General features: G+C 38.7%; 1 protein-coding gene across 2 annotated transcripts in view; it reads right to left on the bottom strand.

Annotated features, from left to right (window-relative positions):
- The window catches only part of LOC126183235 (MAM and LDL-receptor class A domain-containing protein 1-like), a 433,083-nt gene that overhangs the window by 12,303 nt on the left and 405,849 nt on the right, over positions 1-14,931 (bottom strand). For both annotated transcript variants that reach the window (XM_049925025.1, XM_049925024.1), the window contains exons 16-17: positions 5,782-5,981; positions 5,408-5,573 (exon numbers count right to left, since the gene is read on the bottom strand). In XM_049925025.1, coding sequence (XP_049780982.1) covers positions 5,408-5,573; positions 5,782-5,981 — 366 coding nt within the window. The remainder of the gene's footprint in view (positions 1-5,407; positions 5,574-5,781; positions 5,982-14,931) is intronic.

Below are 14,931 nucleotides of genomic sequence, written 5' to 3'. Positions count from 1 at the left end.
TGAAAGGTGCAGCGAAAAGTGTACAAATCCTCTACAGTGCTGGGAACTGTTTTTTGATGAAAACATTATACACATACTCGTTGACTGCACTAATAGGTACATTCAAAGTACCCAGGGAAACTTTTCAAGGGAAAGAGATGCACAACAAACTAATAAAGCTGAAATAAAGGCCTTATTGGGATTATTGTACAACACTGGTGTAATGTGTGCCCATCAACTATGTCTACAAGATTTGTGGCGAACATAGAACAGGAGTTGAAATATTTCATCTCACAATGGGCGTAAATAGATTTCGTTTTCTCCTTCGATGCCTCAGATTTGACGATAGATAAACGAGAATGGAAAGGAAGAAAACAGATCACATGGCGGCGATGACAGGTGTTCAGTCTAATTGCTGAAAATTTACAGAAGGCTTATACAGTTTCTGAATACGTGACAGTTGATGAAAACCTAGAAGCATTCCATGGTAGATGCAGATTCAGACAGTACATGCCAAATAAGCCAAAAAAGGATGGAGTAAAGACTTTTGCAGCAGTGGATGCCAGAATGTTTTACACATTCAACATGGTGGTCTATGTTGGGCAACAGCCTGAAGGCCCTTACAGACAGGACAACAGACCAGCTGAACTTGTTCAGAGACTTTGCCAACCTATCCTGAATACAGGCCACAACATAACTTGCTCTATTATTTTACAAGTTACGAGCTTGCAAACACATTGATTACGAAGAAGACGACCATCGTTGGTACCCTGAGGAAGAACAAGAGACAAGTCCCAAGGGGATTTATTAACACTAAAAACCGACAACAAAAGTCATCTATGTTTGGGTTTCATAAAAATTGCTCCTTAGTCTCTTATGTGCCGAAACGAAATAGAGTGGTATTACTACTGTCAATGATGCAACACAATGGAAATATTGATGAAAATACAAGGAATGATAAAAAACCAGAAATTATCACTTTCTATAACCTTACTAAGGGTGGAGTTGACGTTGTAGACGGAATGAGTGCAACATATAATGTAACTAGAAACACAAGAAGATGACCAATGGTTTTTTTTTGTTGCATCATGAACACAGCTGCGATAAATGCTGCTATTATCTTCAACTCAAATCAGAAAGAACAACTGAGAAAAAGAGAGTTTTTGAGGTAGCTTTCTTTTGCACTTCTGCAAAGAGTAATGTCAAAAATATTGCCAAGGACGATAACTGAGAGAATTGGAGAGCTTTGCAGTGTGAAAATTTCTGAAGTGGAATCAACTGCAACTTCATGAGGATGGTGTGTGGATTGCAGAAGCAAAAACAGAAAAATTAGATGTATCTACATCTACATCTACATCCATACTCCGCAAGCCACCTGATGGTGTTTGGCGGAGGGTACCCTGAGTACCTCTATCGGTTCTCCCTTCTATTCCAGTCTCGTATTGTTCGTGGAAAGAAGGATTGTCGGTATGCTTCTGTGTGGGCTCTAATCTCTCTGATTTTATCCTCATGGTCTCTTTGCGAGATATAAGTAGGAGGGAGCAATATACTGCTTGACTCTTCGGTGAAGGTATGTTCTCGAAACTTTAACAAAAGCCCGTACCGAGCTACTGAGCGTCTCTCCTGCAGAGTCTTCCACTGAAGTTTATCTATCATCTCCGTAACACTTTCGTGATTACTAAATATATTTGTAAGAACTGCAAGAAATACATTTGCCTTGAACATTCTGTTACTGTGTGCCAAGGCTGTATCAACAAAATATCTGATTGAATACATATATTATTTTGGTAACAGCTGAATTTTATGTATCTCCATTTGTGTAAATATTTTTGACCAAAATATTAAATTTATCCCTTAAATATATTTACTAAACTAATTTTTAATGATATTACTTCATTTAATAACGCTTCCCTCCATAATATACATCTAAATGCAAATTCAGAAAGATAGAAACTGCAAGAGTCTGTGAGACCAGCTGCGTGTACTGCCGTCCTGTTTCCAGGTGCGTGCACCGCCAGGTTAAGAAGCTACCGTACCCAGTTAAGGAAGGAAACGAATTAAAAACTTTTGAAAATTGTTTAAAACTGTATCAAATACAGAAATTCAACTGCAGAATGAGCGAGTATTAAAAATGAAACTAAGTATTGATGCTGTATTGTAACAGAATATATGTAATAATTCTTTATGTGCCTGTAAGGTTTAATCTAGTTTTCTTTACTGTACATTTATTGAATATACACTGAGGTGACGCAAGTTATGAAATATCTTCCAATATCATGTCGGACCTCCTTTTGCCCTGTGTAGTACAGCAGCTCGACATGGCATGGACTCAGCAAGTCGTTGGAAATCCCCAGCAGAAATACTGAGCCGTGCTGCCTCCATAGCGGTGCAGGATTTTGTGTATGTACTGACCACTCAATTATGCTCCATAAATGTTCAATGAAATGGCCAAATTGTTCACTCAAATTGTACAGAATTTTCTTCAAATCAATCGCGAACAATTGTGAGCTGGTGACATGGCACATTATCATACATAAAAGTTGTTAATATGAAGTCCACAAATGGCTGCAGATACTCTCCAAGTAGATGAACATAACCATTTTCACTCAATGATCAGTTCAGTTGGACCAAGGATCCAGCCCCATTCCATGTAAACACAGCCCACACCATTATGGAGGCACCACCAGCTTGCACAGTGCCTTGTTGACAACCTGGGTCCTTGGCTTCATAGGGTCTGCACCACACTCGAGTCTTACCATCAACTATTGCCAACTGAAATCAGGAATCATTTGACCATGTCATGGTTTTCCAGTCATCTGTGGTCCAAGTGGTATGGTCACAAGACAAGGTTAGGTGCTGCAGGTGATGATGTGCTGTTAGCAAAGATACTTCCGTTGGTTGTCTGCTGCCATAGCCCATTAATGCCAATTTTTGGCACGCTGGCCTAGTGGATACATTCAGTGTATGCCCAACACTGATTTCTGTGATTATTTCAAACAGTGTTGCTTGTCTGTTAGCACTGACAACTGCTCTCAGTCATTAAGTGTACACTGTCAGCAACTGCGTTGTTCATAGTGAGAGGTAATTTCTGAAATCTGGTATTCTCAACACACTCCTGACACTGCAGATCTCAGAATACTGAATTCCCAAACAATTTCTGAAACGGAATGTCCAATGTGTCTAACTCCAACTACTGTTCCATGTTCAGACTGTTAATTCCCATTGTACAGCCATAATCAAGTCAGAAACCTTTTCACATGAATCGCCTGAGTACAAATGACAGTTCCATCAATGCACTGCCCCTTTATACCTTGTGTAGGTGATACTACCGCCATCTGTATGTGTGCATATCGCTATACCATGACTTGTCATCTCAATGTATATTAGACCTAAGCCTTGATTTAATATAACATGCTAAATACAATTTGAACACAGATGTTACATCTGTCTTAGGTGTCTACCTATAAAATTGTACAATACTCCCAACTGAAAATGATCAGCTAGAGTCCATGATCAAAGAATAAATAAGTAAATCCTTATATACAAGGGTTGCACAAAAGTATGGAAACACTATGAGAAATGTGTTTGAACATAAATGAAGATGCTAGTCAAGTCTGCAACTTACACTGTTGTATTTGACCATAAATGGCATCTGTGCAATGTCATCAGTATTTGCAAGTGTCAGTCATGGTCAGAACAGTGTTCTGTGTAGTTTTGAGTGTATTATGTCAGAGATAAGTCAATTTGAATGCGGAAAAATTGTTGGTGCTTATATGGTGGGCGCTCCTGTAACCAAGATGGCTAAGGTGTTTGGCATTTCAATGCCTATACTCAAGATATAGGATACAGGGAAAATGATCATCTGGTAAGTCACAATGTGGATGAAAGTGTGTGATGTAGGATTATAACAGACGGTCATTGAAGAGGGCAGTGACAAAAATAAGTGGGCGACAGCTGCAAAAGTCACTGCAGAACTGAATGTCACAGTCATGAACCATGTCAACACCTAACAACATGAAAGGACCTCCAGAAGTAATGAATTGTAGGATGAGCTGGAATTTCAACCTACTCATCAGTGATACGAATGTCCGCCCCTGGTAGCCGAGTGGTCAACGCGACAGAATGTCAGTCCTAAGGGCCCGGGTTCAATTACCAGCTGGATCGGAGATTTTCTCCACTCAGGGACTGGGTGTGGTGTTGTCCTAATCATCATCATTTCATCCCCATTGACGCACAAGTCGCCAAAGTGGCGTCAAATCGAAAGACTTGCACCCAGCGAATGGTCTACCCGATGGGAGACCCTAGTCACACGACATTTATTTTTAGTGATGTGAATGCCCTTAACAATAAAACATGGTGCCAGAGACATAAAAGCAGGACTATTGAGCAATGGAAAAAGTCATTTAGTAAGATGAGTCTTGTTTCACACCGTTTCCAATTTCTGGCTGAGTTTATGTCCCAGGCGTGAAAAAAGGTGGGGATTTGGTAATGATTTGGGCAGCCATATCCTGGTATCCCATGAGCCTGACAGCTACATCTACTCTGCAAGATTGCATTACTGCCAGGGATTATGTGGCAGACAGAGAGGAGGGAGGAGGAGATGGACAGAGTGGAGGGAGGAGGGGATGGTCAGAGAGATGAGGTGGAGGAGGTGATCAGAGGAAGGAGTGGAGGACATGGTCAGAGAGAGGCCAGGCAGGAGGAGATGTGTAATGTATGTACTGTGTGCATCTACTGATAAAGCTGCAAGTAAAATGGTAGTAAATAAATATATATAATGAGTTACAGTTTTGTTGCATTTATAGAAAGTAAACATTGAGAAGATGTGGAAACAGAAGTTACATAAATGAACAAAATTAGGAAGTGCAAATATTAAACACAAACTTGAAGAAAGCATTCCCTTAATTTTGATGTCCTCTACACTAGTGGTTGCCTATATTCTCTTCAAAATTAATTAGGTGAATTATTTTAAATTCCAAAGTTGTTCACAGCACAGCATTTAGTAAAGACCTGGCAAAATATGGGAAATATGGGCAGCTATTCATGAGCCAGAAATCACCAGCTTCTTCCTAAAGTCTGTGAAGAACATAATTAATTTTGGAAGCAGAGTTGTCCACTGTTCACAGAGGAGAACAAATGCAGCAGCTTACGGTGGAAAAACTTACAATGTACTCTGGAGCCAGGAAGGCATATAAAGCCTTCAAAAATTATCTTTTTGGAGTTGATGAAAATATTAAAATGAATCAATTAAAATACCTTTTAGACTACTTTTTTCTGAACTGAGGATAGGAAATATAACTGCAATGAGTATTAAATGTCAAAAGAGAAGTCTGTGTCAAGGCATTTGATGATACGATTACAAAGGAAGGATTCTTCAGAATTCACTAGATTGCTTATTATACGAGCAGGTTTTTTCTGCATAACTTACTGCTGCACGAGCCGTCTGAAAATGTAAGCTCATCTACAGCAAAGCCGCCATTTGTTGCTTGCCCTTCCAGCACAATTCGAAAATCTGATGCAGCCTCCACAGTGACCTGTGCTGGTGTCCATACAGCTCTAGTAGTGTCCAATGCTCCTGCTGATAGTGTCCACAACTGTGACAAAAACAAATATTATTTGAAATATAAGATGAAAACTTTCACCTCATTTGTGCAATAATTCATACACATGACAAGATAAACAGTAGGAATGGAACATTAATTATTGCTATATTTATATTTATCACTTACTAATGGGAAGTTTAAATCTCTTTGAGACCACAGAAATTACTACTATGCACGCAACAGAATGGGTTTTCATTACCTTCTCAGGAGGATAATCTCCAGAAGTATTGTTATCCTGTCTGACCACTCTTAGTTCTGCCATATCACCCTGGCCAAATGCAGCAAACCAAAAGCTGAAACACAGCTGCCGATCATCAGTTGCCTCAATCACTGGAGATATTAGACGTACTGTACTTGCAGCAGCATTTTGGTTGAATAAATCAAAGTAAACATATCCACCTGAAAAATGAAATTTGTAAAGAAAGTGTTACACAAAATATTTATTGTAGTAATCATTTGGTTTCATGAAATGTATAATTTCTTCATCATAATTGTGTTTTAAACAATGTGAACTTGACGCTGCCTCAGATTTGCTTTGTATGTTGTTATTAATCCTGTCACTTGTATTCCATTACTTTGGAGCTCTGTAGCAAATGCAGAAAATGTGTTATTTAACTTTAAGACTGCGTAAATGAAACTGAGTAGTACAACACATGTTTGCAGTGATTTGTTCTGAAATAAAATTATGGTGCTCATTTGTAATATTTTAAAGTATCATTTTAGAGTTTGACACAAAGTTGAGTTTGACACCAAGGAGTTCACTATAGAAAACACTTTTACATTATTGTATAGCTACAATGTAATGGTATTAGGTCATACTTACTGCTGCTACCGCACATTCAGCACATGTCCCACTATCAGTGGCTATGGTAGTTCCCTTAACAAGCATCACACAATGCAAAATAAATACTGGTAATGATGGTAGAGAGCTAATTCAGAGTTTTCAGGAGATGGGTGCCATGATGCATATCATCTTCAATGCTTTCTGTTGTAGTTTAAAACCATTGATGTTATTCTTCTAGTACCCCAAAAGTACAGTAACATATGGTATATGACTGTGTATCAAGGATTAGTTAATGACTGGTAAGGAAATGTTGGCAAAGTGGTATATTTTTGCCAGAAAAAGTACACTGTTGTTAATTTTAGATGCAGTTATCTCTATGTGATTATGCCAACTCTTTCTTTCTTCTTTTGCTACTGTCTTTATCCCGCATTGTGCGCAGGGTCAGCAGGGTTAAGTACGGAATTGGCATGGTTAATTTTAACAGGTGGCCGGATGTCCTTCCTGACGCAATCCCATACCCCCTGTCCTTCCTGCCGCCATCCCATACCCCCCGGGACGGAAGTAGTGTACCCCAGCTGTCTGCGTCTAGTGTAAATCGTGAAATAGTGTGAATGTGTTTCAAATGTCTGCGAGTCATGTAACTGAGGCGGGACAGGGGGACCAGCCCGGTATTCACCTAGTAGGATGTGGAAAACCACCTAAAAACCACATCCAGGCTGGCCGGCACACCAGCCATCATCGTTAATCTGCCGGGCGGATTCAATCCGTGGCTGGCGCGCCTACCCGAGTTTAGGAAGCAGCTCGTTGGCACTCTCGGCTACCCTGGCGAGTGTGATTATGCAAACACTCTTTGAAATCAATTATTATCCCAAGAAGTTCTGTTCAGTCATTATGTTATCATTCAATATAACATATAAGCCCATCAGTATCTATATTTACATGATTATTTGTCAAATCAGTCTTGAGTGTTTAGTGGAGGGTGCAAGGCATCATTTTCAAATACATCTACCATTCCACTCTGTAATAGCACATGGGAAAATGAACACCTAAGTATTTTGGTGCAAGCTCTCATTTCAGTGACAGTGTTGCAATTATTGTTTCCCCAATGAAGGTGAGAGGTCACAGAATATTTTAGAAGCCTCAGAGGTGAATTATCCATTGACATGTCACGAAAAGAATTTGCTACAATGAAAACAACCTTTCTTTAATGATTGGCATGCTAACTCATTCATCACATGTGTGACACACTTTCCCCTATTCTGTGATGATACAGTTGAGCCAGTTGTCTTTAAACTTCTCGTACGTCTTTTGTTGGACCTACTCGATAAAGATCATGTACTATGCTGAAGAGGATGAACAAGAATAATAAAAGCTCTTTCTTTTGTGGATTTGTTCCAGCTTTTATGCATTCTGTCAATAAAATGCAGTCCTTGTTTCACCATTTTTGCAACACTGTTTATAAAATCAGTCCAGTTTATATTGTTCCTAGGTTTAGTTGAATCAGCAACCTTTAAATCTGCATAATTTATTGCGTAACAAATTCAAGAGCTTTCTCTTAGGCATGTGGTGGACCTCACACATTTTATTTTTCAAGGATAATTGGCACTTTTAAAATTATGCAGATATCTTGTATAAATTATTTTAGGATGGATTTTGATCTTTTGTTGACTTAAATAGATGATAAATGATGCCAGCATCTGCAAACTGTCAAGAGGACTGCTATAGCAAGAACAAACATGATTTATGGAACACAGTGAGCAACACCTAAGATACAATGTAGTATAGGTTGTGTATAGCATTGAACACATTGACTAGACAACAGTAATACAGGGTGCAGAATAGACTGAGCACTTGTTTGCAATTGCTTAAATAATATTTCTTTGGTGGCTCACAAGAGTGTGTCAGGGGGCTGATACAGGTGGCATCTATAAGTGGGCCTGTGAAGTATGTGGACATGCGATCTCTGAAATTGCGCATGTCATGAGTGAAGGTACACCAAGAACTGTTCAAACTGTCCCCTAAATCATTTACATTGATCAAGAACGGCAACAGAATCAGTCACACTTTCTACAGCACTGCCAGATATTACTTTCAAATCATTAACTGAATTTCTGTCAATTAATATATAGGGCATATTGTTATCTTTCTCGCTGGAAGTATGAATCCGGTCAAATAACTAGCCGCAGTCATTAGGAACAGTGTCAAAACCTATCTGGTAATCTAAGAATATGAAATCAGTTTCAGAACCCCACCATTACATTTCATTCCTACTTACAAAGAGAGAGCCAGCTGGTGTATCAAATGAATAATATTTTATAAATTCGTGCTTGTTGAGTGACAATATATCATTTTCTTTAGATATTTCACAATATTTGAACTCAATATAAGTTCTGAAGTGTGCCTATTAATCTGTGTTAATGAGATGGGGCTATAGGCTTGTGAATTGTTTCTATTGTTGGGTGTATTGATGTGATCTGTGCAACCTTCTATTCTCCAGATACAGATATTTCATCAAGCCAGTAGCTGTATAGGATAACTAAAAATTGAGTTATTTCAGCAGCATTTTCTAAAAGAAACTTCATTAGAATCCAATGTGTGCAAAATGAATTTCCTATCTAAGTTGCAAGGTTGTACCAACGGGACCTGTTTTTAAATTACTGAAATTTGAATGTTTCCTTAACTCAAATTCTGTACTCTTTTACTTCATCTTCTTTGGTAAATGTGTTTCAAAAAACCATGCTCAGTCACTCTGATTTAGTGGTAATTTTGTCTGTTACACTACGTTTGGTATCATGCAGTGAAGATACAGACTTTATCTTGCTACTCTTACTTTACATGAAACCAGAAAGTCTTAGGATTTTTTGCCATTTTTCAAGACAGAGTTTCATTGTGGAAGTTGTCAAAAGCTTCTTCCGTTGAAGCCCCAATTTAATTTTTAGGTTTTGTAACCCATTACCAACCTTTTGTTTGTTTGTCTTTTTGACTCGGAGGGAGCTTTCATTACAACAAACTTCAGCTTTATCAGTGGTTTGATCTACTTCATATTTTAAGATATCTACTGTTTCTGATGTTATTTGTAAGTAGCCGATTTCAATATGTCACACGGCAAGTCAGTAATATATGCACGAACTCTACACTAAATCAACATTCAGCATTCTATTGCTTAAAGTCTACAGGAATTTTTGTAAAGCCATAGAATTTCAGTTTGTTTCATAATATTTTTGTGGATCACTGGGTAAAAAGCTTTTGCTAATACAAAAGTTTACTTGGAACCAATGGTATATTTCTCAGTTGGTTGATGAACTATAACAGAAATAAAAAATTGACTAAGTGTGCTCCAAACTGATCTGAAACCTAATTCTATATCACTGAAAACATTGTTTCCTTCGAATTTTTTTGTCATCAGTCTTCTGACTGGATTGATGTGGCCCACCACAAATACCTCTCCTCTGCCAACCTCTTCATCTCAGAGTAGCGTTTGCAACCGACGCCCTTAATTATTTGCTGGAAGTATTCCACTCATTGTCTTCCTCTACGGTTTTTGCCCTCTACAGCTCCCTCTAGTACCATGGAAGTCATCCCCTGATGTCTTAACAGATGTCCTATCATACTCTCCCTTCTCCTTGTCAATGTTTACCACATACTCCTTTCCTCTCCGATTCTGTGCAGAACTTTCTCAGTCCACCAAGTTGTCAACATTCATCTGTAGCACCACATCTCAAATGCTTCGATTCTCTTCTGTTCCAGTTTTCCCACAGTCCATGTTTCACTACCATACAATGCTGTGCTCCAAATGTACATTCTCAGAAATTTCTCCCTCAAATTGAGGTCTATGTTTCATACTACTCTTGGCCAGGAATGCCCATTTTGTCGGTCCTAGTCTGCTTTTGATGTCTTCCTTGCTCCGTCCATCGTTGGTTATTTTGCTGCCTAGGTAGTACAATTCCTTAACTTTGTCTACTTCGTGGTCATCAATCCTGATGTTATGTCTCTCGCTGTTCTCATTTCTGCTACTTCTTATTACTTTCGTCTTTCCTTGATTTACTCTCAATCCATATTCAGTACTCGTTAGGTTGTTCATTCCATTCAGCACACCATATTATATGCGCCCCCCCCCCCCAAAAAAACATGTTTTAAATAATAACTATTATCCCATCACTTCACAATTGTCGTGTTGAGTGGTAGGGCTGTGAACTGTTTCCGTGCTCTGCTATTCGTTGTTCTGAAGGACGCGTCAGCGGTGTAGTCGCGCTCAGGCTCCTGAACTGTACTTGGTGTACGGCAGCGGATAAAACAAACTGAAAACTGCATTGTGTTAACACATTCTTCTTTCTAAAGACAACAGAAATGAACACAAGGAAAATAACTTTTCTTTTATGGCCTAAAAATTCAGCAGAGCGTGTAGGAGACAACGGTTCTTTTTATACATTCACTTTTAATACGTTCTTTTCAGGAAACCGTTGAAAATGAAATAAAAAAATTTGTGCTACGATCTAAAAATTGAAGCGAACGTGTCATACATTAGAAAATACGTACTTTTACAGAGATGCGTTCAAAATTTAAATTAAACTGTCGTTTACGATCTAATAACTTGAATGTGTAGCAGATAAAAGAAACACATTCGGTATTAATACGTGAATCTACAGGAAAGCGTAAGAAATGAAAACGAAATAGAGCTTTCGGTGCACGAATTAATAAATAAATACAGACGAACATACACAGAACTGGATTTGTTATTACATAATTTTACAGACTAGTGTGGAAAAATCAAATTTGTTTTATAATGTAATAGTTAAAGTGTAAAGCATTAGGGTCTGTTTAGGTAGATGTTGCATAATAAGTGTACACAATACCTTTAATCTATGTAATGGCTGAACAGTTTTGTACTGCAGCTGCTGCTCTCACCATAGCTCTTTTTAACGGTATTAGCAAAGCTTTTACGTAGCATATGTATTGACAGAACTGAACTACGTTCCTTATTAACATTTTTTCATGTGAGCTTACTCTCCGATAAAGTATATTTCCGCGATAACTGTACAGTTCAGCAGACGCCAAGAATACGAATCAGATGTAATAACCATGGTATCAGTATGACCTGACCGTACAGCGCCGAGCCGCCTGGGCCATTCGGGTATTGTTTAGTATTGCCGGGCGCCTTCGGTCACGTCTGCACGTAAACGAGGATTAGTTCCGCGTTCTGCCATCGGCAATAAATAAACAAACTCACCAATCAGCAAAGTTTGCGTCTGGCTTTGATGGCAGAAAACTCGTTGATTATACCTCCATAGTTCAGACGGTTATCAGTTAGGAGGTCGGCTTCTATGTGAAGAATGGACAAGGCGTTCAATCTCTCCTCAACGTAGAACGTAGGTACGATTTCAGTCTTTTAAAAGCCAAAAACAAGCGTTCTGCTGAACAATTTGTAAGTGCCATACATAGAAATATTCTAAGAGCAATGTCAACATTTGGAAACACGGACTGTAACCTCTCTTTTCGTAAAAATTTACTCATTTAGACTGGTGTATCACTAATCTCAGAAGATTTCAAAAGTTCCGCGAAATGTACACATTCAGTAGGGAAGAAAGGCCCTAAATCTGTGTCCTATGACAGTTGGAATTTTGCTACACTTTCAGCAATATCGTCAGGTGAACTGTTCTTAAGGTTACTGAAACCTGTGAAGGAGTCCAACAGTGTTCTACAGCTTTCCTTTCTCCTCACTAATTCGCCCGGCGTACAAGTTGTCGAGTACTGGGAGAAATGTTTCGACTCTAAATTTTTCCCTTCCAGTCAGAAAAACTTCTTGAGAGTCTGCTTCTTCGTCATCATGAAGTTTGCGTTTTCGTATTTTTTTTTATAGGTGCATTCATAGTCTCTATCAGTCACAATATCCATGGATTTATTTTCGTAAAGTAGATGCAACAAATCCTACTAGTGATTCATACAATTCATGCAGTATTTTAGTATCAATATTTACACTTTGCAATTTCGGATTCACGCTATTAAATCTCTGGAGTATGTCCTTCCAAACTGTTATCATGAATACTGTTTCTAGTCTGCTGAGTTGATTCAATAAAGCCGAAGCCTCAATTTGCACAAGCGGTTTTTCAAACGTGTTACTGACAATATGTGTGAGGGCATTGATAACGTCCTCCCAGTTTTCATATAGACTTACACACGCTTCCTCTCTTGCTGACCAACGTGTTTTTGATAAACTTTTTACCGTTTTGCATCCTGGTCCCAGCGCTGTATAGAAGCAGAGAAAAAAATTATATAAAGGTTTTACACTACATTGAAAAATGAACATGCTTCCCGACAGCTTGCAGCACTAGTTTCGACTAAATTCAAAGAATGTGCTGGACAAGGCACATAATGCGCTTTCGGATTTCGTTCTTTAATGCGTGTCTGCAAACCAGTGTAGGATCCTGACATATTGCTTGCGTTGTCATATGGCTGGCCTCTACAGTCAGTAATATCAGTGGAATTTGTATACAGGACTTTCAGTACGGCCTCAGCTAAGTTTTCGGACTTGTGTCCCGGGTTTGGTAAAAACAGAAGGAAACGTTCAACAGGTTCACCATTCTCATTCACATATCTTAATACGAAAGATAATTGATCAATATGCGAAATGTCCGCTGTAGAATCTTATTATAGAGAAATATTTGGCCTGTCTTATTACACTTATGATAATTCTTTTTATTAGTTCAGAAAGAAGCTCTATTGTTTCATCACAGATTGTTGAAGAATGACAACTTGCATGTCCCTGCCCTGGGTTTCCATATCGTTCAATGTGCCCTGTGAGAAAAGGATCAAACTCTTCTGTAAGTTCAAGAGACATCATAAATTGACCATTATGTAACGAATTGAATCTTTCAGTGTGTCGACGCAGGGGAAGTCCTTAGCTTCTTCACTACTTTAAACACCCTTTTCAACACACTGCGCCAGTACATTTTTTCTGTCTGAACATATGACTCGAAATGATTATCTGTTGTTCCAAGTGACTTTTTTGTTGTTAAGAGTGATAACTCTTCTCAAGAAGAGATAAAATATTAGAAATATTTTTCCAGTCTGTATTAACATTAGTAGCAATCGCAGCCTTACCTCCGAACAATTTACACGATGCACAAAAAACAGCACCAGTCCTACAGGTGTATACTAGAAAATCACGCAAAGTTGATCCACCATTTAAGAGTTTACGGTAAAATACATTTTTGTTCAAATATCTGTTTTTATCACCTACTGATCTTCTTGAATTAGAAAAGTCACCGTTACATTTTTGATTAATGCCACGTTGTAAGAGAATGTCGATTGTTGATTCACTGACACACCACTTTGCAGGATGTTCACTAACGAGGTTATTTCTTTTTGTAACGTCAGACTCGACACTTAGCTTTTCGTGAAACTCGAAATCAGGAACAATTTGCTTTTCTTCATTTTTAACTTTTGTTTCGTCTGTATTTACTTCTAAAACAGCTGCAGTGCCAGAAATATCATCAGTACTACTTGAACTCGAGAAGTCGAACCAGCAACTTTTTGCGAAAAATTTACCTACTCTGCCAAGCGTTTTTAGAACATTGGCTTCTCGTTCACGCCTTTCCTTCGATAATTTGCGAAATGCCGCACTTAATATTGCACGTTTGCTCTTTTCATTGTTATTCATGTTAAGGCACTTACAAAATTGTCAACCAACAATCAAAACAAGAGAAAAAATCTATAAAAGGAAAGAAAGAAAGACTGTATCCAGTTCCAACCGTACTACACCGCACATGAGCACAAAGCTCCTGAAGAGGGGCAGCAGCCTTTTCAGTACTTGCAGGGGCAACAGTCTGGATGATTGACTGATCTGGCCTTGTAACACTAACCAAAACGGCCTTGCTGTTGTGGTACTGCGAACGGCTGAAAGCAAGGGGAAACTACAGCCGTAATTTTTCCCGAGGGCATGCAGCTTTACTGTATGATTAAATGATGATTGCGTCCTCTTGGGTAAAATATTACGGAGGTAAAATAGTCCCCCATTCGGATCTCCGGGTGGGGACTACTCAGGGGGACGTCGTTATCAGGAGAAAGAAAACTGGCGTTCTACGGATTGGAGCGTGGAATGTCAGGTCCCTTAATCGAGCAGGTAGGTTAGAAAATTTAAAAAGGAAAATGGATAGGTTAAAGTTAGATATAGTAGGAATTAGTGAAGTTCGTTGGCAGCAGGAACAAGACTTTTGGTCAGGCGAATACAGGGTTATAAATACAAAATCAAATAGGGGTAATGCAGGAGTCGGTTTAATAATGAATAAAAAAATAGGAGTGCGGGTAAGCTACTACAAACAGCATAGTGAACGCATTATTGTGGCCAAGATAGACACGAAGCACACGCCTACTACAGTAGTACAAGTTTATATGCCAACTAGCTCTGCAGATGACGAAGAAATTGATGAAATGTATGATGAGATAAAAGAAATTATTCAGATAGTGAAGGGAGATGAAAATTTAATAGTCATGGGTGACTGGAATTCGGTAGTAGGAAAAGGGAGAGAAGGAAACGTAGTAGGTGAATATGGATTGGGGCTAAGAAAT

The sequence above is a fragment of the Schistocerca cancellata genome, chromosome 4, assembly GCF_023864275.1.
Source record: "Schistocerca cancellata isolate TAMUIC-IGC-003103 chromosome 4, iqSchCanc2.1, whole genome shotgun sequence".
NCBI classification, from domain to species: Eukaryota; Metazoa; Arthropoda; class Insecta; order Orthoptera; family Acrididae; genus Schistocerca; species Schistocerca cancellata.
The sequence above is the reverse complement of the archived record's forward strand: the minus strand, read 5'-3'. Positions and strand labels throughout refer to the sequence as shown.